This window comes from Bubalus kerabau, chromosome 9, assembly GCF_029407905.1.
Source record: "Bubalus kerabau isolate K-KA32 ecotype Philippines breed swamp buffalo chromosome 9, PCC_UOA_SB_1v2, whole genome shotgun sequence".
Lineage (NCBI taxonomy): Eukaryota > Metazoa > Chordata > Mammalia > Artiodactyla > Bovidae > Bubalus > Bubalus kerabau.
In genome coordinates, this window is record NC_073632.1 from 70,459,935 (window position 1) to 70,484,647 (window position 24,713).

Consider the following 24,713-nt stretch of genomic DNA (forward strand, 5'->3'; position numbering starts at 1 on the left):
GAATCTACTGCTACCCTGGTTCACTCACACACAGTCACGTGGTTTAAGGCTGCCCTCTGCCCAGTTCCTGCAGCCCTTCTTTGCTGCAATAACCTCTTGATAGCTTACTAATACTTCCCCCACCAAAGAGTAACTTCTTTTGTTGAATATTAGAAGAACTCTAATGATGATGACGTGGCATTAAATGCATAAGTTGAAAACAGAAGAACTCTAGTTCTTTACCAACCAACAGCAAAAGATAATACTTTAAATTAAAAGGCATTGTATACCACCTAAGTGTATTTAAACTGTATGAAGTGTACTATATAGAGAGACCTCACAAAGAAATATTTAAGGGTCAGTAATAAAGATTTAATTTAGTTGCATGCAGATAACTCAATTAGCTAAGCTCTTTAATATCTACAAATCAGACATAATTACTTTTTCATGTATCTTACAAAACTACCATAAAGCACTGGAAATTAAATCTTACATTATGATGATAAACTCTGCCTGTGCAATTATTTTACTTGTTAATAATATATGAAACAAAATTTCAGAGACAAGATTTATTTACTAAGATGCAATTCCAATGATTTGGAGAATGTGGTAAATATCTAGAAATAAAACACATCTAGAACCCTCATCAGAAAAGTATAAGGTAAACCCCATATATTTACGGTTACTTTAAATCTAGAGCTTCTTATCTACTGAGCAGTTCTAGTTTTCAAGTAACTATAAGAACATTTGGTCTTACATTTATAGTATCATTGTAACATTAAATTACAATGATAACAATGAAATGAAATAACAATGAAATACAAATAACAATGAAATAACAAATTACAATGAAAACAAAATAGATAACATTTAGTTGTCAAATAAAAACATCATACTCAGTATAACATATTGTCTGGTTATTTTTTTTAAACAACTCCAATTACTCTGGGTTATTCTTTCATTTAATCTTTATTTGAGTAATTGAGTGGGAGTATCTTTTCAACTAAAATAAAAATCTGGACCAAAATTAGCTGAAATGGAAAACTGAAATATACAACCCATCTGTAATTCTGTAAAAACTGTTTTTAACTGCAGGCTTTACAATACTTTATAATCATTTTCTTCTTCACCAGAGAGAAAAAGAACACTGCCTTTGCAAAAAGCAAAACTAAACCTTCACAACAGCTGTAAATGCACATTCCCCTTAAAATATTAACAATACCAGGCAAATTTAAGAGCAGCAGTACTTTTATTGGACAGAACTTTATAATTTACAAAAATGACTTCCATTCTCATGGCACTTTTTAAAAGAGGATTTAATAAAATTAAAATACTGAACAGCTCTTTCTGTGGAAAAAAGAACACGATAATGCCTGCCATTTTGAAAGGACAACATTCACTCTAGGGGCCTGGCTGCAATCGGCATCCTTCTTCCTCAGCAGCATCTTCTGAACAACAAACAAGACACTGTGCGGTCCTAATCTTCAGCTGAAGATTTCAGAGCCCCCAGTAAACCTTCATCTGCAGCAACCAGCTCAATCAATCCCATTTAGATGTTTTCCTCCTCATATAACCGTGTCCCTCACTATCAATAGCTTCATAGAGGTCCTTCTTATTCTCCTGTGTCGCATGTAGGTAACCGATATAAGCCACGCAAAGTGAAAGGGTTATTAATCCGAAAGCCATTACAGGTTTGTTCTGTCAAAGAAAAAAAAAAAATCACGAGGTCTCAATAAGACCAATTTGAGGAGACTCAAATATCTCCTGCACTTTCCGCTCATCATGCCAAGGCTTTAGTACCATACCAGCATTCCTAGGGTAAAATTTCATTTCTAATATTTATCCATTTCTTTATTCAGTTAATTCAACTCCTGATAACTTAGAGACTATGGAAGACTCTTCCTTCTTCCCTTCACAGCTGGGACATCTCTGACCTTCACCTTTAGGAAGGAAATTGGTCTGGTGCTCAGTTTTCAGTTACCTATGTTGTGAAGAAGTTGCTTAACTTTTTTGGGCCCAAGTTTCCCATCTGCAAACCTTAAATTTTTTATTTTTATTAAGAAGTGAGGAATGAAGTCTACATGCTTTTCTTGTCACCCAGGATCATGAAAAACTGGCAGAATGCCTTTCATGTTATATACCAGGTACAGCAAAACAGACACACCCTTATCTGGGAACTTAGTCTATTACCTCAAGAAACACAGTCATAGAACAGATATGCTGTTATAATAACTCTGATTTGCTGTGTAAAATCCAAGAGGCAAAGGGATGCTACTTTGATTTTTTTTTTTTTTGTCACACCACAGAATTTTGGGGATTTTGGTTCCCCAGCCAGGGATTGAATGTGGGCCCTTGGCAGTGACAGGGCAGAGTCCTAACTACTGGATAGCTAGGGAATTTCTGAATTTTTTTAAAAAAAGCTTTTCGATTCTGTATTTTCTGCTTCTGTTTCACTACTATTCTTAATCATCAAAAAAATCAAGGTCAAACTTTTTCAGTGGGATGGACATCTGAGAAAGGCCACTCACTCAGAGCAGCTTACTTTTGCAGTTCTTGAACTGTACTTGGCAAGTAAAAAAACACATTAGCTCAAAGTTTTTAAAACATTCTGCCTTGATTTAATGATTTGATTGCTAAATTGACCTATTTAACTTTCAAACAGTTTATACTGGTAACTATGTTATTAAAATTCTAATCAAATTCAAACATTTAATTAAATTTTATGACTTGATTTGCATTTTTCAAAAAATAAAACTTAACAAATCAAATGTATTCAGTAACTTGCTACAAAAATATTATTAGCTAACTCCCTAACAGTGTATAAATGCATGTTTTCATATTTTTCAATATATGTTTGCAAAATCTCCTAGGTTAAAATATTATTAATAAGCCTGGAATTGTAGACTGATCAGATTTTCATTCTGTTTTCTTTGTTTCAATGGAAGGTCTTATTTACTTAATAATACCCAATCAAAAAGTTTCCTTAAAATCAATGCAGCTATTAAAATAAAATTTTAAACAGGAATTTGATCAGTTGATTAAAATTCAACTATTTACCATTTAAATTCTCAAACACCCTCAAAATAATTAGTTTTATATGTATATTTAGTGAAACAGCATTTAAGATTTTCCTTCCATCTACTTCTTATCCACAGAGAGGTCTTACTGCTGCTGCTGCTGCTAAGTCGCTTCAGTTGTGTCCAACTCTGTGCGACCCCATAGACGGCACTAGTTAACATCAAATATCCGTGATAAAATCAAATGTGACAGGAAAATTAGAACTTTCTATTTCTGAAAGCCTAGGTAAATTGAACATAAAGTCTTATCCCAGATGATTTCTTACAGGTTTAATGAAGAGCTCTGGATTCACAGCTCGAAATAAGGTTGTGGTGCGGACCCCTCTGAGCCCTACGTTTCCCAGGTCTTTCTCCTTGGGCAGCTCCTTTTTAAAGGCTGGAGGCTCAGGTGCTGAAGACATCTTGACTAATGATGATTTAATACCTAAAAATAAAATCAGAGACTTTTTTTCCCTTCAAAGTTATGTTTTTCTGATAATGCTCTTTAAAAAATCATTCTATATTCAGTCTTTTTTCGAATTCCAGTCTAGATATATACCAAAAGTGATGGTCAATTCTTTTATTACTTTGTATAACACATACTTTGTAAATGGCCTTTAGGTTTTGTTTGGTAAAATGGTTCTTTTTCATCTCATGGAACTAGTGAGGTATGAGTCATGCTGTATCTTGCTATATGAAGGGGGTACTAAGGGTAGGAGTGGCCAGTGGGTTATCCACACCTTAATTTCCTTCCATTTTCACTGTTCCTCACCTTCCAACAGCCCTTTCAGGGCACCAACCTAAGAAGCATGAACATTCTTTTGCTCCATTCCTCCTACAGATTGACTCCTCTCCCACTTTCCCTTCCCACCCCTCTGCCTTCCCCCACTGGGTCACCCCAGCACCAGTACCATGCAGGAAGGGTGAGCAGCTGTTGTCCTTACTCCTCTATCGCCCACTCTCTGGCAACAAACACTATGCTACCTCCTTAATTGGAAATCATTTTTCTCTTAATTAGAATCTATCCTAATCCTTAATTGGAAATCATTTTTCTCTTAATTACTCAGAATCTACACTAATAGATTGAAGTATGTCTTTTGGCTTCTGGTTCTCCCTGCTAGAATGTCAACACTTCGTGAATATTTTTTTCTTCTACATACTACTGGGCAAAAGGTTATTCTTACCAATCCTGCCACCAAACGCTGGTGGGGTGGGTGGGGGGAAGCTTGGAAGGGAAAAGATAGGGAAAGAAGCTTTCCAAAGAACGGCTGAGATTCATGACAATATAATAAAATTCTCTGGGGGAAATGCTGAACCCTCAGTAAATGTTATAAAATGAGAGTCAAACACTCACATTTAAACATTTGTTGGGGCTTTGTTTATTCAAGTATTAAGTTTTCCATTTTACAGTCTTTATAAAAGCAATATTTCTGCAACCTTATTACTTATGGAGAAACTTAGGAGTCCAGTTTTTTCAAAAGTGAAAAAGATTAGTCAATGAGAAAACTCAACACATGTGATCCAAACACAGGAGTGTGTTGGGCAGAGCAGGTGTCCATCAGCAAGAGGATCTTGCTTTTCACTCTTATCTTCCTCTTGCCAACCATTCTCAGTTATTCATCAAATAAACCTCATGTTCTCTAGACATGTATACTGGCTTCATCATCACTGGGGAGCAAATGAACATTTCTGAAGCCCTGGGAGTTAACTGACTTGCCAATGACAAGTGGTCTCATCTCTTCCGACCATGATGCATTACAGCAGAAAAGAATGATCATTAACCTCTATTTACCTCTTCTTTGAAGTCCACTTTGGACATGAATTATGAGGTAACAACTCATAAAACACTTGGTTCAACAGCATTTAACACATCATTCAAGCAGTAACTAGCAATTTTTTAAAAATTTCAACAGCATTCAAGTTACTAATTTTCTCTATTGGAACAGTGATTTTTTTTCCACTACAGACAACTTCTGAAACAATTCCATAATATGCCTGAAATCTGTTCAGCCAGCACATGCTTCCAACACATCATGCCCAAGGTTACCAAAAAACTCCAATGTTTTCTGCTGAACCAGGGGTCCACTCACATGCACATTTCTTAGGTGAATTTCTTGAAACTGTAAACTGAAGAAAAATGCACAAACTTAAAGTTGCAAGATAAGTTTTATTTGGGGATCTTACTGAGGTCTATCGCCTGGGAGACAGCATCTCTGCTATATATATAAATATTGTATTTGCACAAGATTCTCTCTTTACTTAGCTGAACCTACACTTACTTTGTGATGAAACAAATAAATAAGCAATCAAGGTAGTATTTATTTGTAAACTGTAGACACCAACATTCCATTTACGTTAAACTGTTCATGTTAAACTCTTTGCCAGAAATGACAATTAAAGAATACATAGGCTGGAAACTACTGCAAATGTTTATTGAAAGGGACTTTTACAAATTAAAGGGCTTCCCTGGTAGCTCAGATAGTAAAGAATCCACCTGCAATGCAGGAGACCCCTTTTCAATTCCTGGGTCAGGAAGATCCGCTGGAGAAGGGATAGGCTACCCACTCCAGTATTCTGGCCTGGAGAATTCCATGGACTGTACAGTCCATGGGGTCACAAAGGGTCGGACATGACTGAGTGACTTTTACAAATTAAAGAATTACCTACCACACTATATTTTAAAAGATTTAACATACCACAATTTTCATTGTTCGTGATATTTTTAGGAACATATGAGAGTATTGTGCTTAGTTGCTCAGTCACGTCTGACTCTTTGTAACCTCATGGACTGTAGTCTGCCAGGCTCCTCTGTCCATGGAGAGTCTCCAGGGAAGAATACTGGAATGGGTTGCCATACTCTCCTCCAGGGGATCTTCCAAACCCAGGTCTCTCATGTTACAAGCAGATTCTTTACTGTCTGAGCCACCAGGGAAGTCCAAGAATACTGGAGTGGGGAGCCTATCCTTTCTCCAGGGGATCTTCCTGACCCAGGAATCAAACCAGGGTCTCCGGCATTGTAGGTGGATTTTTTACCAGTTGAGCTACCAGGGAAGCCCAATGAAAGTACTACTTTCTATCATATAGCACTCTTTTACTAGGCCTGGGATAAGACTGCTCAGTTCTGTTGCCGCTTCTCTTTTTATGTGCCACAGTCACTGCAGATGCTTCAACAGTTCTCCCCAAAGTTCATGAACTTGTTTATACCACTCACGGAACTAACAAAAATTTTAACAACCTTCTATTCTTGCCTGGAGAATCTCCATGGATGAGGGAGCCTGGTGGGCTACAGCCCATGGGGTCACAGAGTCAGAAATGACTGAGTGATGAAGCGGGCATGCGTGCAACCACACACACACACACACACACAACCCTTACATTTATGAAAATAATTATACCAATATTAGTTAAATATAAAACTATTTATTTATTATTCTTAGGACTGGTCAGTGCATTTCTATTACAGTATGGCAAAATACTCCCTAAATATGACAAATCTTTGATTTGGAAATTATTTTAGAATCTTATACTTTAGAACTACTGACTTTAATTCATGTATGAATGTGGAGCTGGACCATAATGAAAACTGAGTGCTGAAGAATTGATGCTTTGGAACTGTGGTGTCAGAGAAGACTCTTGAGAGTCCCTTGGACTGCAAAGATATCAAACCAGACAATCCTAAAGGAAATCAGTTCTGAATATTCATTGGAAGGACTGATGTTGAAGCTGAAGCTCCAATACTTTGGCCACCTGATGTGAAAAACTGACTCAATGGAAATGACCCTGATGCTGGGAGATTGAAGGCAGGAGGAAAAAGGAGATGACAGAGGATGAGATCGTTGGATGGCATCACCGAGTAGATGAACATGAGTTTGAGCAAGCTCCGGGAGATGGTGAACAGGGAAGCCTGGCGTGCTGCAGTCAATGGGGTCGCAAAGAGTCGGACACAACTAAGTGACTGAACTGAATGACTGACTGATACTTTAAATAAAGAGAGACAGATTACTGAGGCCAAAAAGGGATTTATTAGGTAAGAATTTGTAATAAGAACAGAACAAAATGAGACTTTTCATGTAAGAAAATGTTCTTTTCTATCTCCTCACATGCCTGGCCCACAGAATGGTAGGAATATGACTGTGAAGGACATGCAAGATGTGGTGGTTGGATAAGTACATAAAATGCAAAACCTTAGTTGTTTCTTCACAGGTGTGTTAATCAGAGCTGATGTAAGTTCTAATTTTAAAAGCTACAGAACTAATCATGAATTCAAAGCACAGCAACAACCTATTCCAACACTGAGTGGACAGTACCTCAAAAACAGTTACCATCTGACACACATCCATTAGAGCTTCTAAGTCCCCCCATCACTTTCTCCCACTTCTTCTTACTCTTTTTTTTCCCCACTGCAAAGTGTGAGGTAAATCACACTTACTTATTCACATATGATATTGATCCATCTCTAGATATACTTGCTTTCAAGATGAGTTTATTTTTAAGCAAGGACCTACATTTATTGTGTTAAAAAGGGACTCTCTCTAGTGTGCACATGTGCCTGCATGCACACACACACACACACACACACTAGCAGGGATGATAGGAACTTGACATTGCACTGCTGCTGGCCAATTTGGTGATTAATTTCTGCGCCAGTTGACCTCTAAAACACTCAGTAAGTTAGGTGTCCCAGGGGCCACCCCATGGCTGTGCAATCTGTCCAGGTGCCCTCTTCTTATTTCTTCTTCATTTTTTTCCATCACCCATTTCTTGTTCCCTTAAATAAGAAATTGTGTACATAACTTTTTTTAATAGAAGAGACATGCATTTTTCATACCTGCCTATAAAAAAAGATCTAAACTAAGCTGTCTTTACTTCATACGTCTCTCCTGGACAAAAGACAAGTCTCTTCAACAACTGGTGCTGGGGAAACTGGACAGCCACATGTAAAAGAATGAAATTAGAAGATTCTCTAACACCATACACAAACACAAACTTAAAATGGATTATAGACCTAAGTTTAAGACTGGATACTATAAAACTCTTAGAGGAAAATACAGGCAGAACATTCTTTGACATAAGTCTCAGCAATATCTTTTTGGATCCCAAAGGATCCACCTACTACAGTGATGAAAATAAAAACAAAAATAAACAAATGGGATCTAATTAACTTAAAAGCTTTTGCACAGCAAAGGAAACCATAAACAAAATGAAAAGACAACCAAAGACGGGAAAAAATACTTACAAATCATGTGATCAAGGGATTAATTTCCAAACATACAAATAGCTCATGCAGCTCAATATCCAAAAAAAAAAAAAAAAAACAAAAACAAACAACCCAAACAAAAAATGGGCAGAAGACCTAAAAAGACATTTCTGCAAAGAAGACATACAGAAGGCCAAAAACCACATGAAAAGGTGCTCAACACTGCTAACTATCAGAGTATCAAAATCACAGTGAGGTATCACCTAGCACTGTTCAGAATGTCCATCATTGAAAAATCTACAAATAATAAATGCTGGAGAGGATGTGGGGAAAAGGGAAACCTCCATCACTGTTTGTGAGAGTGTGAACTGGTGCAGCAGTATGGAGGCTTCTTTAAAAACTAAAAATAGAGCTACTATATGATCCAGCAATCCCACTCCTGCGCATATACCCAGAGAAAACCATAATTCAAAAAGATACATGCACCCCAGTGTTCACTGCGGCACTATTTACAATAGCCAAGCCATGTAAGCAACCTAAATGTCCATCAACAGATGAATGGATAAAGATGTGGTACATACATACAATGGAATATTACTTAGTCCTAAAAAATAAAAGAAGAAAAACTATGACAAACCTAGATAGTGTATTAAAAAGCAGAGACCTTACTTTGCCGACAAAGGTCCGTAGAGTTAAAGCTATATAGATGTGAGAGTTGGACTAAAAAGAAGGTTGAATGCTGAAAAATTGATGCTTTTGAGCTGTGATGTTGGAGAAGACTTTTGAGAGTCCCTTGGACTGCAAGGAGATCCAACCAGTCCATCCTAAAGGAAATCAGTCCTGAATATTCATTGTAAGGACTGATGCTGAAGCTGAAGCTCCAATACTTTGGTCACCTGATGTGAAGAACTGATTCACTGGAAAAGACCCTCATGCTGGGAAAGACTGAAGGCAGGAGGAGAAGGGGACAACAGAGGATGAGATGGCTGGATGGCATCACTGACTCAATGGACATGAGTTTGAGCAAGCTCTGGGAGATGGTGAAGGACAGGGAAGCCTGGTGCGCTGCAGTCCATGGGGTAGCAAAGATTTGGACACAACTGAGCAACTGAACAACAAAAAAATGAAATAATGCCATTTGCAGCAAAATGGATAGACCTAGAGATCATACTAAGCAAAGTAAGTCAGAAAGAGAAAGACAAATACCATATGATATCACTTATACATGGAATCTAAACGATACAAACAAACTTATTTATAAAACAGAAAAAGACTCACGGACATAGAAAACAAACTTATGGTTACAAAAAAGGGAATGGTAGCATGGGATAAATTAGGAATCTGGGATTAACATACATGACTCTATATAAAATAATCAACACAGATGTACTGTATAACACAGGGAGCTACACTCAGTGTTTTGTAATAAACTATAAGGGGAAAGAATCTGGAAAAAACGTATGTATAACTAAATCATACATTGTGCTGCACACCTGCAGCTAACACAGCATTGTAAAGAAACTATACTCCAATCTAAAAGCTTTTTTTAAAAAAAAGATCTAAACTAAACTGCATTTACTTCATACGTCCCTCCCAGCAAAAGGTTCCTTACCTTTTTCTCCTGCCCATTCTCTGGGGAAGGCAATATGTGATGAAAAAGGAAGCAGCGGCCTCTTTGTAGCAACGCCCTAAAGTATGAGTGAAAATCGTGCCCCCAGAACAAATACACTGTGCGAGACTGTACAAAGATGATCTTAAGCAGCAGAAATTTTAAACCATTTTCTCTCCTTTATTAAAATTCCAGCTCTGTGGGATAATCCAGAATGTACTTGGCAGCTGATATTAAACAATTTGCTGGCACAAAACTGGCATGACATAAAAATTAGCCCAAGATAAAGAATATGAGTTACTTTGGTGAGAAACTTAATCCTTAGATATTCATTTTGAAATAAGCATCTGAACAGAAGATAAATGAAAAAAAAAAAAAAGGTCAGAATCACAGAATACTCGTGAAAAGGAATACCATCAATAAAGCCTTGCTTTTATTAAATAAAAGCCTTAGGGGAATTATAAAATGGATAAAATACTTTAAGGATATATAATGTACTTGTTATTTTTGTTTCACATACCACACTATTTCAGAATTTAAGAAAATAACTTGAAGTTTGGGGCAGGACACCTTAAAAATAATTTGATTTAGAATAAACAAGTTCAGGACAGAATCAGACAGCTTTCTGTCTTAAGGGAATGTACCATTGCTGCAAATTCCAATTTTGCTACCTATTAAGTGTATGTTTTTGAGTGACAACTTCTCTGAGCTTCAGTTTGCACTTTTATAAAAGGGATATTACCTACTGCATAGAATGACTTTGTAGATTAAATGAGGTAACATTTTTTAAAGGACATAACAAGTTCAACGAATAGTAGCTATTTTCATCTCCACCAATTAATTCAATCCCTTTTTCTAAACAAATCTAAACCAAAAGAGATTGATTGTCTTTGCCCATGGAAGAGTGAGATAATCCAGGTCACTCATGTTCCAGCCAACCACTGGTCCACCACTTCACTCCTAAATCGCTAAGACTCAGCATTTCTAAGTCATTATACGATTGAAGAAATGTAACAAAATGTTTCAATTGGAGTATAATTGCTTTAGTGTTAGTTTCTGCTGCATAACCACAGTGAATCAACTATATGTATACATATATCCCCCCTCTCTTGAGCCTCTCACCCCACCCTTGTCCACCCCTCTAGTCTCATAGAGCACTGAACTGAGCTTCCTGTGCTATACAGCAGCGTCTGGCTCTTTTGTCTCTCATTTGTCTCACCCTCCCCTTCCCAGCCCGCCTCACCATCCACAGTCTGTTCTCTACATCTGTCTCTCTATTCCTGTCCTGCAAATGGCTTCATCAGTACCATTTTCTGGATTCTATATACATGCATTAATATACAATATTGGTTTTTCTCTCTCTGATTTTCTCCACTCTGTATGACAGACTCCAGGTTCAACGACTTCTCTACAAATGACCCAATTTCATTCATTTTTATGGCTGAGTAATTAATATTCCAACGAAGCATAAAATTATAATCACTTAATTTTTTTAAATTTATTTTTAATTGAAGGATAATTGCTTTACAATACTGTGTTGGTTCTGTCATACATCAACATGAATCAGATAGATACACATATGTCCCCTCCCTTTTGGGTTTTAAAGATGAACTCTGTATTTGTTGTTTTTATTGGTAAAAGTTATTCTTTTTTTAATCCCTTGAAATTTACCATACCTAGAGACAGATACTGACAAGGAATGTTATTTACAAAGGATGTTGCCAACAATCTGAGGGCTGTAAAGTATTATTGGGTCCGCTGCCTTCCCCATACTGTGGGACCTACACTGCTGCTGCTGCTGCTGCTGCTGTTGCTTCAGTCGTGTCCGACTCTGTGCGACCCCATAGACAGCAGCCCACCAGGCTCCCCCGTCCCTGGGATTCTCCAGGCAAGAACACTGGAGTGGGTTGCCATTTCCTTCTCCAATGCATGAAAGTGGAAAGTGAAAGTGAAGTCACTCAGTCGTGTCCGACTCTTTGCGACCCCATGGACTGCATGCAGCCTACCAGGCTCCTCCGTCCATGGGCTTTTCCAAGCAAGAGTACTGGAGTGGGGTGCCATCGCCTTCTCGGGGACCTACACTACATCTTGCTATTAGTCAAAGACAGATGCCTTTGAGGCCTCCAGAAAAAGAAACTGCATTCAATTAAGTTCTAGACATTGTCTTGCAGGGGAGACACAGGACTGTAAACACACTTAAAAAGCAAAGAGGAAACTCACGTGAAAAAATTACAAAACCACTTTCCCCTAATTAGGAGTTTGGTGAGGTGGGATACCAAAAAAACTGTCCAGAATATGAGAAGGTTCTTTGGGTGGATGTGTCCACGTATGGGGCGGGACACGCGCCCCGTGGGGTCAGAAACCTCCAGATCCAGCTCTGGGAGTTCACCGAGTGCCGACGACTGTACCGGGAAAGAGGGGGCCTCGAGAGAACGCCCCCGAGTCCGAATCCACGCACCTGGGAGCGAGGTCCACAGGGCGGTAGGGCCCGCCAAGGACAGGATCAAGACCGCTGTGGAGCGGCCACCTCGTCTTCGACCCCGCCACGCCAACCCCTTCCGCCGCTCACCTGTCGCGGGGTCACCTCTGCCTGCCCGCCGCACTCCGTCTCGTCTCCTCCTGCGGGAGAGAGCGTCTCAGCGCACTCCGCAAACTCAGCGCTGCAGCGGCCCCTACGGCCTGGAGGCTGCGGCGCAGGGGCGCGGGAGTTGTGGAGATGAGTCCTCCAGCCCAACGGAGGGATGAAGTTTGCAAGGGGCATTTTAGGTTTCTTCCCTTTTTTGCCTTATGTTTTCAGTCCCCTAGGTTCCAATAACTTTCCAGTTTCGCGTGTGTGTTTTGTATAAGTAAAAGAAGAAATCACTTAGAACTACGTTTATTTAATGGAAGGGGAAAGCTTTCTGATTTGGGAAAGAACACTTGAATCTGGTCTCCTGCAGGCCCCATTTTATGGGCACAGTCTTTCAAATGCACAGTTAGTGCTCTGCCATTCTATTAGTGCCTTGAAATTCCAAGATGTGGTTATGGTTGTGATTTGCACACACTTTGCTGATGGTGATGGAGTGGGTTGCCATACCCTCTTCAGGGGATCTTCCCAACCCAAGGATCCAACCAGGCTCTCCTGCACTGCAGGCGGATTCTTCACTGCCTGAGCCACCAGGAAAGCCCAAGAACACTGGAGTGGGTAGCTTATCCCTTCTTCGTGGGAACTTCCTGACTCAGGAATGGAACCAGGGTCTCCTGCATTGCAGAGATTCTTTACCAGTTGAGCTACCCAGGAAGCCCTAAATGCCAAATACCACTATGCAAAGAAAAGCACTTTTACTATCATGATCAACCTAAAGTGATCAAGTAAAAGAATAAGTGAAACCTAAGAACCTGTTTAATTAAAAAAAAATAGCATAAACTATAGGTAATTATAAGAGAGAAAAGCCTAAAGATCTTGTCAGTTTAATGGATATGGTACAATGCAAATGATATGAATAGACAATAGTTCTATTTTATGATGCTTTTAAGAAATTACTTTGAAGAATGATGCTAGTCTGAATGCAGCTTTTATAATCCTGTTTTAAAATAGCATCATCAATATTTAATAATATTTAACAAGAGATTTGATATTTGCTAGGGTTAGGAGATTTTATATTTGATGGGACTAGCTGCATAAAACAAAGTTTCATCCATGTGAAAATTCGTTCAAGTTTACCAAAGATGTCTGTTTTAATTAGAAGTTCCCTGGTGGTCTGTGAGCCCTTTCAAGGGAATCTCATATGTGCTGGTGCATTTTTTTTCAGGCAAGAATTAATAGTTAATTTATAAGGTGTAATAAAATTGTATTAACTTATTACTATGATGTTAATATGGTGTTTTGTCAAAGGCAGGGTTTGTTTTATTGCTGCTGTAATTTTTATATAATAAATGCTGGCTTCTTTTCCCTAGCATCAGTCCATGTCAAAGCAGTTGATATGATTAATGTGGGCTCAGCATACAATTATTATTTTCAGCTGCAAATAACTGAAAGTAACTCAAGTGTGAAAGGATCTGTATTACCTCATGTAATTAGGTACAGGGAGGAAACTTGTTGGGGGAACAATGAGACGTGGTACATCCATATATGCCAACAGGGCTCTCTTGTCTCATTTCTCTATGTGCTTCAGTTGCTTCTTACATACACTTACTCCATGTCTTGGAGTAGGGTTCATCACGTTAAGGTTCATCCAAGTGGAAAGAGAGTTTTTCTAATCATCTATATATCAAATCTCATAAAAGAGCTCTGACTAGCTTTCATGACTTTTGGGTCATGTACCATTTTTCAGGACAAATTGCTGTGGACAGGAGGAAGGGATACCATGGCTGGCCCAGCCTGGGTCAAGGTCATATCATCATACCTCTGAGATTTAGGATGGGGTAGAGGTACTGCTGCTGCTGCTGCTAAGTCACGTCAGTCGTGTCTGACTCTGTGCGACCCTTTAGACAGCAGCCCACCAGGCTCCCGTCCCTGGGATTCTCCAGGCAAGAATTCTCCAGGCAAATGGAGTGGGTTGCCATTGCCTTCTCTGGTAGAGGTACTAGAAAGACAAAACCAGCAGATTTCCACCTTACCGGTAGACCTGCTTTCTAGTCCAGATTACACAGAACTCCTGAGAAGCAGCAGCCAGCAGGGACCACAGAACAGAACTTTTCCACCAAGGGGTGCCACAGCCACGCCCTCACATGGTGGTGAGGGGATGTGTTCTTATGGTGAGAGAAAGTCCAGAGTGAAAGAAATGGGTGGACCTGGTGCTGAACACACATGTGAGACTCCCAAGGGACTTTGAAAAAAATAGTGTCACTACCTGCCACTATACAATTTATTTCTTTATTGTCTTTCTTTTCCATTCTTCTTCATGTAAGCTCCATGAAGACATGAATGTGGAGTCCTATTCCAAGGCTACTGGTGCAAGACCTGGCATGAAGGCTACAAAAGGGGAGCCCAGAAACACGGTCATCTCCAGAACTGAATAAGCCCCTTTGTAACCGTTGCCAAAAGGCCCCCGATCATCATCAGCGAGCTTCCTGACTCCATATTAGGCAAAATGCCCACCTCAGTGCTCACCCTATAGCACCCTAACCAATCACCTGATGCCAACCTCCAGCAGGAAATTTCTCTGTCTTGAGGCTATAAAAATTTCCTACAAACCCATGAAGTGTTGGCTTTCCTAGTTCTGTCAGGAAGTCGGCCCGCTGTGTTTGCAGCATCCACATGACCTCTGCTGTTTACTCTTAATAAACTCACTCCCTTCTGAAATGCTCTGTGTCTGGAAATTCTTTTCCAACCTGTGCTAGGATTGCCATGACAATGAATACACCATGAAAGCTCCATGGAGCTTCTTCAAGGAAGCTGCATGAAGGCTCTATATTTTGCTCATAGGTGTATTTCCAGACATGAAGAGCTCCAGAAATACTCACTGAAGGGATGTTAAGTGGACTAGGGAGATGGTGAGGAGGAGGTTCCATGATGAAGAATAGCCAACCAACCCATTGCACTGTGCCTCTGGACCATGAGGAACACTTTCCCAGAATGGGGTGCAAGTGAGATATTGTGAAAGGGGGCCTAGTGGAGGAGGGTAGAGCTGTTAGGATGGGCCTGCAGGCCCACAGTTGTGAAAGCAGAATCAAAATGGGGTTGGTATTGCTGAGAGAATGCTCTCAAATGGAGCCAGGAGGCCATCAAGAAAGTGTGACTTGACACACGTCTTAGCCTGGATGGAACCTGACTTTTGATCACTTACCATCTAAAGCAGGTGTCCAGAGAATCTGCCCAGTGTTCCAGAAATTCAAGATACTTATTGGATTTCCCTAAAATAACTGGTGATGGCCTATCCCTTAAGGACAAATATTTCCTTTCTTGCACTTGCCTGGTGGCTCAGTGGTAAAGAATTCACCTGCCAATGCAGGAGACACAGATTTGATCCCTGGTCTGGGAAGATCCTACATGCTGCAAAGCAACTAACCCCTGTGCCACGACTACTGAGCCTGTGCTCTAGAGCCTGCGAGCTGCAACTACTAAGCCCATGTGCTACAACTACTGAAGCCCGCGTGCTCTAGAGCCCGTGCTCCCAACAAGAGAGGCCACCGCAATGAGGAGCCTGAGCACACAGCTAGAGAGTAGCTCCCACTCAGAGCAACGAGAGGAGAGCCCTCGCAGCAACGAAGACCCAGCACAGCCAACATCAACTAATTAATTAATGACATTTAAAAAAATTTCCTTCCTTGCACCAAAGTCAATCATAATTATTGAACAATCTTATGGCTTTTGTTTTTATAAGTGTCTGACTCTCTTCCCCAGAAGAGTCTTTCATTTGGTTTTTACCTGAATCTGTCTCCCAAATTGTAATTTTTAAGACCCCTCAAAAAGCTCTTTGTTCTTTGCAGCCTTGATACTGATTATTGTTGGACATCAATTCTGTGGCTACCTCCAATAGCAACCAAGGCTGCAGAACCTTCTCTGAACTGAGGCACAGATGTTTCAATCCTTTATCAATCTGCTCCCATCAGTGGTAAAACACAAACAAATCCCCAAGCCCACCCTTCTTACTCTTCCACCCTTGCCCAAACCCAATTTCCAAAAATAGGGGGATCTCCCTGAGGTAGAGAGGGGCCCATGCAAGGCTTTGCAACCTGCCTGTTTAACTAGCCATGCCCTTGGGTGGGGAGACCCTGAGATTTACAGGTAGGACAAATATGCCAGTGAAACACCGGTATCAATGTTCATGAGACCTTATTTTTATCTAGATGCTTGAAAAGCTTGGGTATATTTGGGTTGTACTAGAAACTACTGTTTCCTGTACATATCTTTGAAATAAAGCAAATTTAATGTAGTTATAAAATGCAGTATATTTAAAAATTTGCAAACATTTAGAGAGAGGTTGCAGAGCCTAACAAATGAACTCACAAGATGCTTAGTGTTTGTGAAGTCTTGTCAGTTGGTCTGACATCCACATACCCTCAGCATTTTCCCACATGAAGGGTTTGCAATTTGAGCAAGCGTCAGACTCAAAGGGCTTGTTAAAACATCAATTGTGAATGTGTGCTCAGTCAGTTGTGTCCAACTTTCTGCCACCCCGTGAACTGTGGCTGGCCAAGCTCCTCTGTCCATGGGATTTCCCAGACAAGAATATTGGGGTGGGTTGCCATTTCCTCCTCTAGGGGATACTCCCAACCCAGGGATCTAACCTGCTTCAGTTACCAGTGTCTCAGAAAGGAGGTCTGGGGTGGGGCCTGAGAAATTCCACTGTAAGTTCCCAGGCGCTGCTGTTCCTCCTCCTTGGACCTCACCTTGGGAACCACAGACATTCGTGGTGAGTCACTTTCCTTCTTCATCCACCAGGTAAGACATAACTGGTTTTTATAATATAGTTTCTACCCTGGGGAGAGGGATGTGTCATATTTTAACTCATCTTAAGAAATTCCTCTGGAGATTTATATGTCTGACTGGATGAAGCCTCCAGCAAATCAGACAAAATGGCCATTTCAGATGGTGGAGATTTAAATACAGTTGCTGTTGATCCTAGGTCTGCATGGATTGGGATCAGTGCAAATATAATCAAGTGAGTGGGATAATTTGGGGGCAATGACATTTATCTTGAGAAAATGCTTCCTAAGCTTCGAAAACAAAGCAGAGATTTGGACCTACTGCATAGCATAGGGAACTATAATCAATATTTCGTAACAACCTATAAGGGGAAAGAATCTGGATAAATATATATGTGTGTATGCATATATATATATATGCATGCATGTATAACAGAATCATTTTGCTGTACACCTGAACTAACACAACATTGCAAATCAACTATACTTCAATTTAAATAAATAAACAGAGCTTTTCGGAAGATTAGAAACTCTATTCTAATTATTTTTAACTCTATTCTTTTAGGGCATAAAGCAACTAATTGAGTTACTTCGATGAATAAAATACAATAAAGACCTTTATTGCAATGTCTCTAAAAGAATGTCATGACCTTGCTTAAACAAATAAGAAAAGTCTCTTTAAGTTCGAATAAGAAAGATTCCCTTTTCTTCTATTTTCTTTGACTCTCTCTCTTTTCTCCTGTTCTTTCTTTAGTTTGAAAACACTTGGAGCTTTTCCTCAAGTCATGTGGAAGTTGTTACACAGCAGATGACACACAGGGCAGGTTATATGTGGATTACGGTAAGTGTTTTTATTCACAGGAAAGCTGTAACTGTGCTGAAGTAAGGTGACCTGGTGACAAGCTAAGTGCTTTTCTGGATTAATGACAGCATTAATGTTGTCAAAATCCACAGTGAAAAGGCAAAGCAAGAGGCCAGCCTCCGTGTGAACAGGAGTAGAGGTTTTCTAATCTGACCCAGAGGCTCGCTCTATTTCTGTTTTTTGTTTTTAATTAATTTTTCCTGGAGAATAGTTGCTTTACAATGTTGTGTTAGTTTCTGCTGTACAGGAAAGTGAATCAGCCATATGTGTTCAGTTGTGACCCTATGGACTGTAGCCTGCCAGGCTCCTCTGTCTATGGGATTTTCCAGGCAAGAATACTGGAGTGGGTTGCCATTTCCTTCTCCAGGAGATCTTCCCAACCCAGTAATCAAACCTGTGTCTCCTGCATCTCCTGCATTGGCAGGCGGGTTCTTTACCACTCTGAGCCACCTGGGAAGATCCCCTTTATTTTGGACTCTCTTCTCATTCAAGGCTCCACAGTACATTAAGTAGAGTTCCCTAATCTATACAGTATGTTCTCATTAGTTATCTATTTTATATATGGTATCAATAAAGTATATATACCAATCCCAGTCTTCCAGTTCATCCCACATACCCCTTTCCCTGCTTGGTAGCCATATATTTATTCTTGACCTCTGTATCTCTGTTTCTGCTTTGTAAATAGGATCATCTACACTGTTTTTCTGGAGAAGGCAATGGCACCCCACTCCAGTACTCTTGCCTGGAAAATCCCATGGACAGAGGAGCCTGGTGGGCTGCTGTCCATGGGGTCGCTAAGAGTCGGACACGACTGAGCGACTTCCCTTTCACTTTTCACTTTCATGCATTGGAGAAGGAAATGGCAACCCACTCCAGTGTTCTTGCCTGGAGAATCCCAGGGACGGGGGAGCCTGATGGGCTGCCGTCTATGGGGTCGCACAGAGTCGGACACGACTGAAGCGACTTAGCAGCAGCAGCAGCACTCTGTTTTTCTAGATTCCACATATATGCATTAATATATCATATTTGGGGCTTTTTCTTACTAACTTCACTCTGTCTGACGTTCTCTAGGTCCACCCACATCTCTACAAATGATCCAATTTCTGTTCTAGATCAATCAGACTCTACCACTCACTCCAAGCAACCAAGAGTGTCTGTCTCTCTTCAAACCCGCAGATGTACTCTGCAGCCTATTACCAAATTTACAAACATTTAGAGAGAGGTCCCAGAGTCTAACAGAGCATCATGAACATCATATTGTACAATGTTTGTTTGTTTGCAGAAAGGATGCAGAGCTTTGATCAATATAATTGAGTGGGCAGACAGAGAAAGAGCGCTCTGCCATTAGTGCCTGGATGCCTGATGGAATAAAGCCAAGTGACACAGGCACAGAATAACAGAAAGCACGTGAATCAAGGCAAACAGACCAACAGGACCGTGTAATTATGAGGAATTGTTTCCTTTTGTTCAGATTTTCTTTAATATTGTTGGTATACTTATTTTCAGTAGCAATAATTTAATATACACTGGTGATAGACTTTAGACCTTTCTTTTACTCACTTCTATTCTTTCTTCCCAGGTGGCTCAGAATCCACCTGCCAATGCAGGAGACATGGGTCTGATCTCTGGGTTGAGAAGATCCACTGGAGAAGGAAATGGCAACCCACTCCAGTACTCCTGCCTGGAAAATCCCACGGACAGAGGAACCTGGTGGGCTAGAGTCCATGGGGGTGCAAAGAGTCGGACACAACTGAGTGACTGAGCACACACATATGGTGCTGGAATTTAGACTTTTCCTTTTTTCACCTCTATTTTTTAAATAATCTTCTTGTTTAACTAAAAGAAAGTATACAAATCCTAAGTGAACAGCTTGACGGATTCTTACCAAGTGTACACACTCAAGTGACCACCACTTGAGTTAGGAGCTAGGATATCTCAGAATATCCCATAAGGGCATCTCAGAACCCCATCACAGCTCCTCTCAGTCACTATCCAGCCCCTTCTCTGGTAACTGTTATTTTGATTTTTATCACTATGTATTAATTTTTTAAACTTTTCTGTTTTAAAATTTGTTCATATTAATGCACTTAGTCTGTTATTTATTTCCATTGCTACACAGTATTACATTGTCCTGAGAAGTGAGATTTCCTGCCTCAACATGAACTTAACTAATGGGACTGATTGCTGAGACCACCCAATGTCAATATAACAAGGAAGATACAATAGCAGATCAATAAATTACATTACTATTTATATCAGGAAATTTTTTGCTAACCAATTAATAAAAATGAACAGTTTTCCTGTCTAGGTAAACAACTCATTTACCAAGACAATGGTTTTATTTCTTGAAAACTCACCTGCAGAATGTCACTTTGCTATGACCACCACTCCTAAAATATGGTATCATGAACTTGACCCAATCCTAACCAGTTCCTTACCTTGAAAGACCTGCCATTAATCTTGTGAGCCCAGAATTCCAAACCCTAAAAACACTATTCCCTAATTCCCACGTTACAAAGACTCTGTAAGCTTTACTTGATCAACAGTTTTTCCTGGTAGTCTTTGTGAGGAGGTTGAAAATATGAATATGTCACAGTTCATGTACCCATTCTTATGCTGATGGACATTTGGGTATTTTCGGTTTGAGACTATTATGAACATTAGTGTATTTTGATGCACGTATATACACACTTGGCATTAGAACTGCTGAGTCATCAGTGGGTGTATGTTCAATTTTACTACATTTAATAGTTTCCAAAGTGATTGCACCAATTTATACTTCACCAGCAGTGTATGAGAGTTTCAGTGTTGCACACTCCCACCAATATCTTAATATTGTCTGTCTTTTCAATTTCAGTCATTCTGGTGGGTGTGTAGTGGTACTCCTGGCAAAGCCTTCTCCTTTCTCTACAGTGCCTGACACAGGTCATTACATATGCTGGGTTTCCTTCTCAGCCTTTCCAATAGGCTAAAGATGCTTAACAGTCTCTGAGATTGCTATGAAGCTTTGACTCTGGGTGCCATTGTGTTAATTCTGTGTATACCCATATGAAGGCTGGGTGTAAAATTAACTGTGTGGAGAGTTGCACCATAAAGAAGGCTGAGCACTGAAAAACTGATGCTTTTGAGCTGTGGTACTGGAGAAGACTCTTGAGAGTCCCTTGGACAGCAAGGAGATCAAACCAGTCAATCCTAAAGGAAATCAACCCTGAATATTTATAGGAAGGACTGATGCTGAAGCTGAAACTCAATACTTTGGCCACCTGATGCGAAGAGCAGACTCACTGGAAAAGACCCTGAAGCTGGGAAAGATTAAGGGCAAGAGGAGAAGGGGGCAACAGAAGATGAGGTGGTTGGATGGTATCACTGATTCCATGGACATGAGTTTGAGCAAATTCCAGGAGATAGTGAAGGACAGGGAAGCCTGGCATGCTGGAGTCCATGGGGTCACAAAGAATCCAACATGACTTAGTGACTATATAACAACAAATTATACTACATGGAGCAAAAGGTAAGCATACTTAGGCATGAAAACTTAGAAGAGCGTATGGCTGTTTTATGTCCATGTTTACTTTACAAAACACCATCTGCTGAAATGTTTTGGCAACACATGGAGTGGTCAAGCCACAGCCTTTACGCCCTGAATGGAATTTCAAGTGTGTGCCTCTCATTTGAATCACACACACAAAAAAGTCCGAGATAATTTTTAATCTGGATGTGGTTTTGTTTTGATTTTTTAAAGTTTAGTGTAGGCACTGGAGGAAGTATTTGACCCAATTATTTCATCTTCTATAGTTACATATGTATTAATATTTTTGCCCATCGATTGCATTGAAATAACCAGTAGCTCCTGCTTTTAACCTCCTGAGATCCCCTTTCATATGGGAATCTCAAACTGTTTCAACTATGACTCATTAGTCACCTTTTTAACCGTAAATTTAACTTTTATCAAATGCCTATTGCAGGTCAGACACTGTTATCCAATACCTGCACATTGTTGCCGGATGATGGAGCTAACTCCTGAGCACATAATGAAGTCATAGTCAGTGAGTATTCCAGCCACCCTGGAGTGGGGGGTACTTACTCATGTATGTATCTATTTATATTTCATATTATTAATCTACAGGGTACATTTACAGATTTCTATAGACTTTTCTATACACAGTGGGATTTTGTTGCCGGTACTTGTGTCTCCCATCTAGAATCTAACTATCAAAATAGTAATATTTTTTGGAAGGGTGGGGAGGCATGCAAGGATTAAATTAGGAACCATTTGACACAAATTGGTGGAGAAGATATAAATCTGTAGTTTGTTCTCCAATATCTGCATTAACATTTACATATACACAAAGCCATTCATATTATTATTTTTCTTAAAGAAAATTCAAATAATAAAGGGAGAGAAATGAAAACCCAGGTTTATTTGGCATACAAGTCTAGTATCTGTTACACTGTGTGTACTTTGAACATATCCAGGTGGATCTAAATGTTTTCTGATACTGCATACTTGTTTTCTTAAGTAGAGGTGTGTAAAATAGGGCCTTCTAACCGTAGACTTGACAGCTAGAAAAATCAAGTAGAAGGACTTCCCTGGTGGTCCAGTGGCTAAGACTCCTGACTCCTAATACAGGGGGCCTGGGTTTGATCCCTGGTCAGGGAACTAGATACAGCATGCCACAGTGAAGATTGAAGATTCCACCTGCTGCAACTAAGACCGAACACAGCCAATATATAATAAAGAAAACTCAACCAGAGCTAGAGGCATATGCATTGATTAACTTAGAGCCCACTCAAACCCAGAAAATTTTGAAAGCCTGGTGCCTGGGGAATATGTGACTTCCTTTTATTTAGGAAAAACAGTATCTCAAATAGGAAAGCAGTATCTCCTGGCTATGGAAAATGCTTAGAAAATACCTGATGCTCTAAGTGCAAATATTGAAAACGTGAGTGCTTTCAGTGACCTGGTGGGGAGATGTGGTTTCTGAGCTGGGTCTCTGCTGATGACTGCCTGGTGTGGGGCAAGCCCATTGTGCCACTGGATCCAGAAAGGGCTGATTTAGGAGGAGTTACAATCAGGAAAGGGCTTCCCTGGTGGTTAAGATGGTAAAGAATCTGCCTGAAATGCAGAAGACCCAAGTTTGACTTCTGTGTCAGGAAGACCCCCTGGAGGAGGGCATGGCTACCCACTCCACTATTTTTTCCTGGAGAATCCCATGGATAGAGGAGCCTGGTGGGCTAGGCTATGGGGTCACAAAGAGTCGGACATGACTGAGCAACTAATTTGCCTGGAGCATCCCATGGATAGAGGAGCCTGGTGGGCTAGTCTGTGGGGTCACGAAGAGTCAGACATGACTGAGCAACTAACACACAATCAGGAAATGATGCTCATATTTTCATTTGAAAACTGCTGAAAATTCACTTTAGATATAGAAATGTGACCTTTCCAACTCCTCGGATATTCTGTATCCACGAGGCATTTTTCCTCAATCCTTCCCTACATCAGTCAGAAGTTGAATGAATCACCAATGGCACCAGAATAAGAGGCAGCAGCTCAGGATACAGAGCCCTTTGGCTCATTCTTACCAGAATCTGAAACCTAGGAAGCACTATATTGCTCTCATCAACTATTACTTACTGAGAAATACATAGGAAGGGGAGGGATAAATTAGGAGTATGGGATTAACATTCACCTCTCTCTTTCTCTTTGCTAAGAGAAAAAATATTTCTAAATTATTGCTAAGTCGTGTCCGACTCTTGCAACCGCATAGATTGTTGCCTGCCAGGCTCCTCTGTCCATGGGATTCTCCAGGTAAGAACACTGGAGTGGGTTGCCATTTCCTTCTCCAGGGGATCTTCCCGACCCAGGAATCGAACCCAGGTCTCCTGCATTGCAGGCAGATTCTTTATCAACTGAGCTATGAATGAAAGTGAAAGTGAAGTCACTCAGTCGTGTCCGACTCTTTGCGACCCCATGGACTGTAGCTCGCCAGGCTCCTCCGTCCATGGGATTTTCCAGGCAAGAGTACTGGAATGGGTTGCCATTTCCTTCTCCAGAGGATCTTCCCGACCCAGGGATTGAACCCCGGGTCTCGCAGACACTTTACTGTCTGAGCCACCAGAGAAGCCCTAATACTATGAATACTATTATATAAAATAGATAAGCAACAAGGATCTACTGTATAGCACAGGGAACTCTACTCGATATTCTGTAATAATCTAAAAGGGAAAAGAATCTGAAAAAAATGTATGTATAACTGAATCACCATGCTGTACACCTGAAACTAATACAATATTGTAAATCAACTATGCTCCAATAAATAAATGAGAAATATTTATTGTGTTCCTGGAGTCGTTCTAAATGCTAAAAATCTTCCATGAGCTCCTGATATAACTGAGGATTGCATGTTAGAAAGAGAGAAGTAGGGACTTCTCTGGTGGTCCAGTGGTTAAGACTGTGCCTCCACTGTGATGGGTTCAATCCCTGATTGGGGAACTAACAGCTTGCATTATAAGAATGAAATTAGAGGCAACTTTCTCTCAGAGTTCACCCATGTGTATATCCACCTGTACCCCTTTTCCTCCTGAGAAAATATTTTTTCTCAGGAGGAAAAAAAAAAAAAGAATGAAATTAGAACACTCTCTAACACCATACACAAAAAC

General features: G+C 40.2%; 1 protein-coding gene across 3 annotated transcripts; it reads right to left on the bottom strand.

Moving 5' to 3' along the window:
- Positions 1–1,209: 1,209 nt before the first annotated feature.
- SMIM8 (small integral membrane protein 8) lies at positions 1,210–12,531 on the bottom strand. Of its 3 annotated transcripts, none has more exons than XM_055535543.1 (3): positions 12,411–12,531; positions 3,323–3,480; positions 1,210–1,677 (listed from the first exon to the last, which is right to left on the bottom strand). In XM_055535543.1, exons 2-3 carry the CDS (start codon positions 3,455–3,457, stop codon positions 1,519–1,521), a joined length of 294 nt encoding a protein of 97 aa, XP_055391518.1. In that variant the 5' UTR covers positions 3,458–3,480; positions 12,411–12,531; the 3' UTR covers positions 1,210–1,518. The 3 variants fall into 3 exon arrangements, with proteins under 3 accessions (XP_055391518.1, XP_055391519.1, XP_055391520.1); XM_055535544.1 differs by having other exon boundaries at positions 12,300–12,426; XM_055535545.1 differs by lacking the exon at positions 12,411–12,531 and adding an exon at positions 5,083–5,105.
- Positions 12,532–24,713: the final 12,182 nt, after the last annotated feature.

Excerpts from the sequence above, each read along its gene's own strand:
- SMIM8 (XM_055535543.1), bottom strand. The coding sequence starts at position 3,457 with ATGTCTTCAGCACCTGAGCCTCCAGCCTTTAAAAAGGAGCTGCCCAAG. Across the intron at positions 1,678-3,322 it reads CAGAGCTCTTCATTAAACCT|AACAAACCTGTAATGGCTTT; the intron begins GTAAGAAATCAT and ends TTTCTTTGACAG.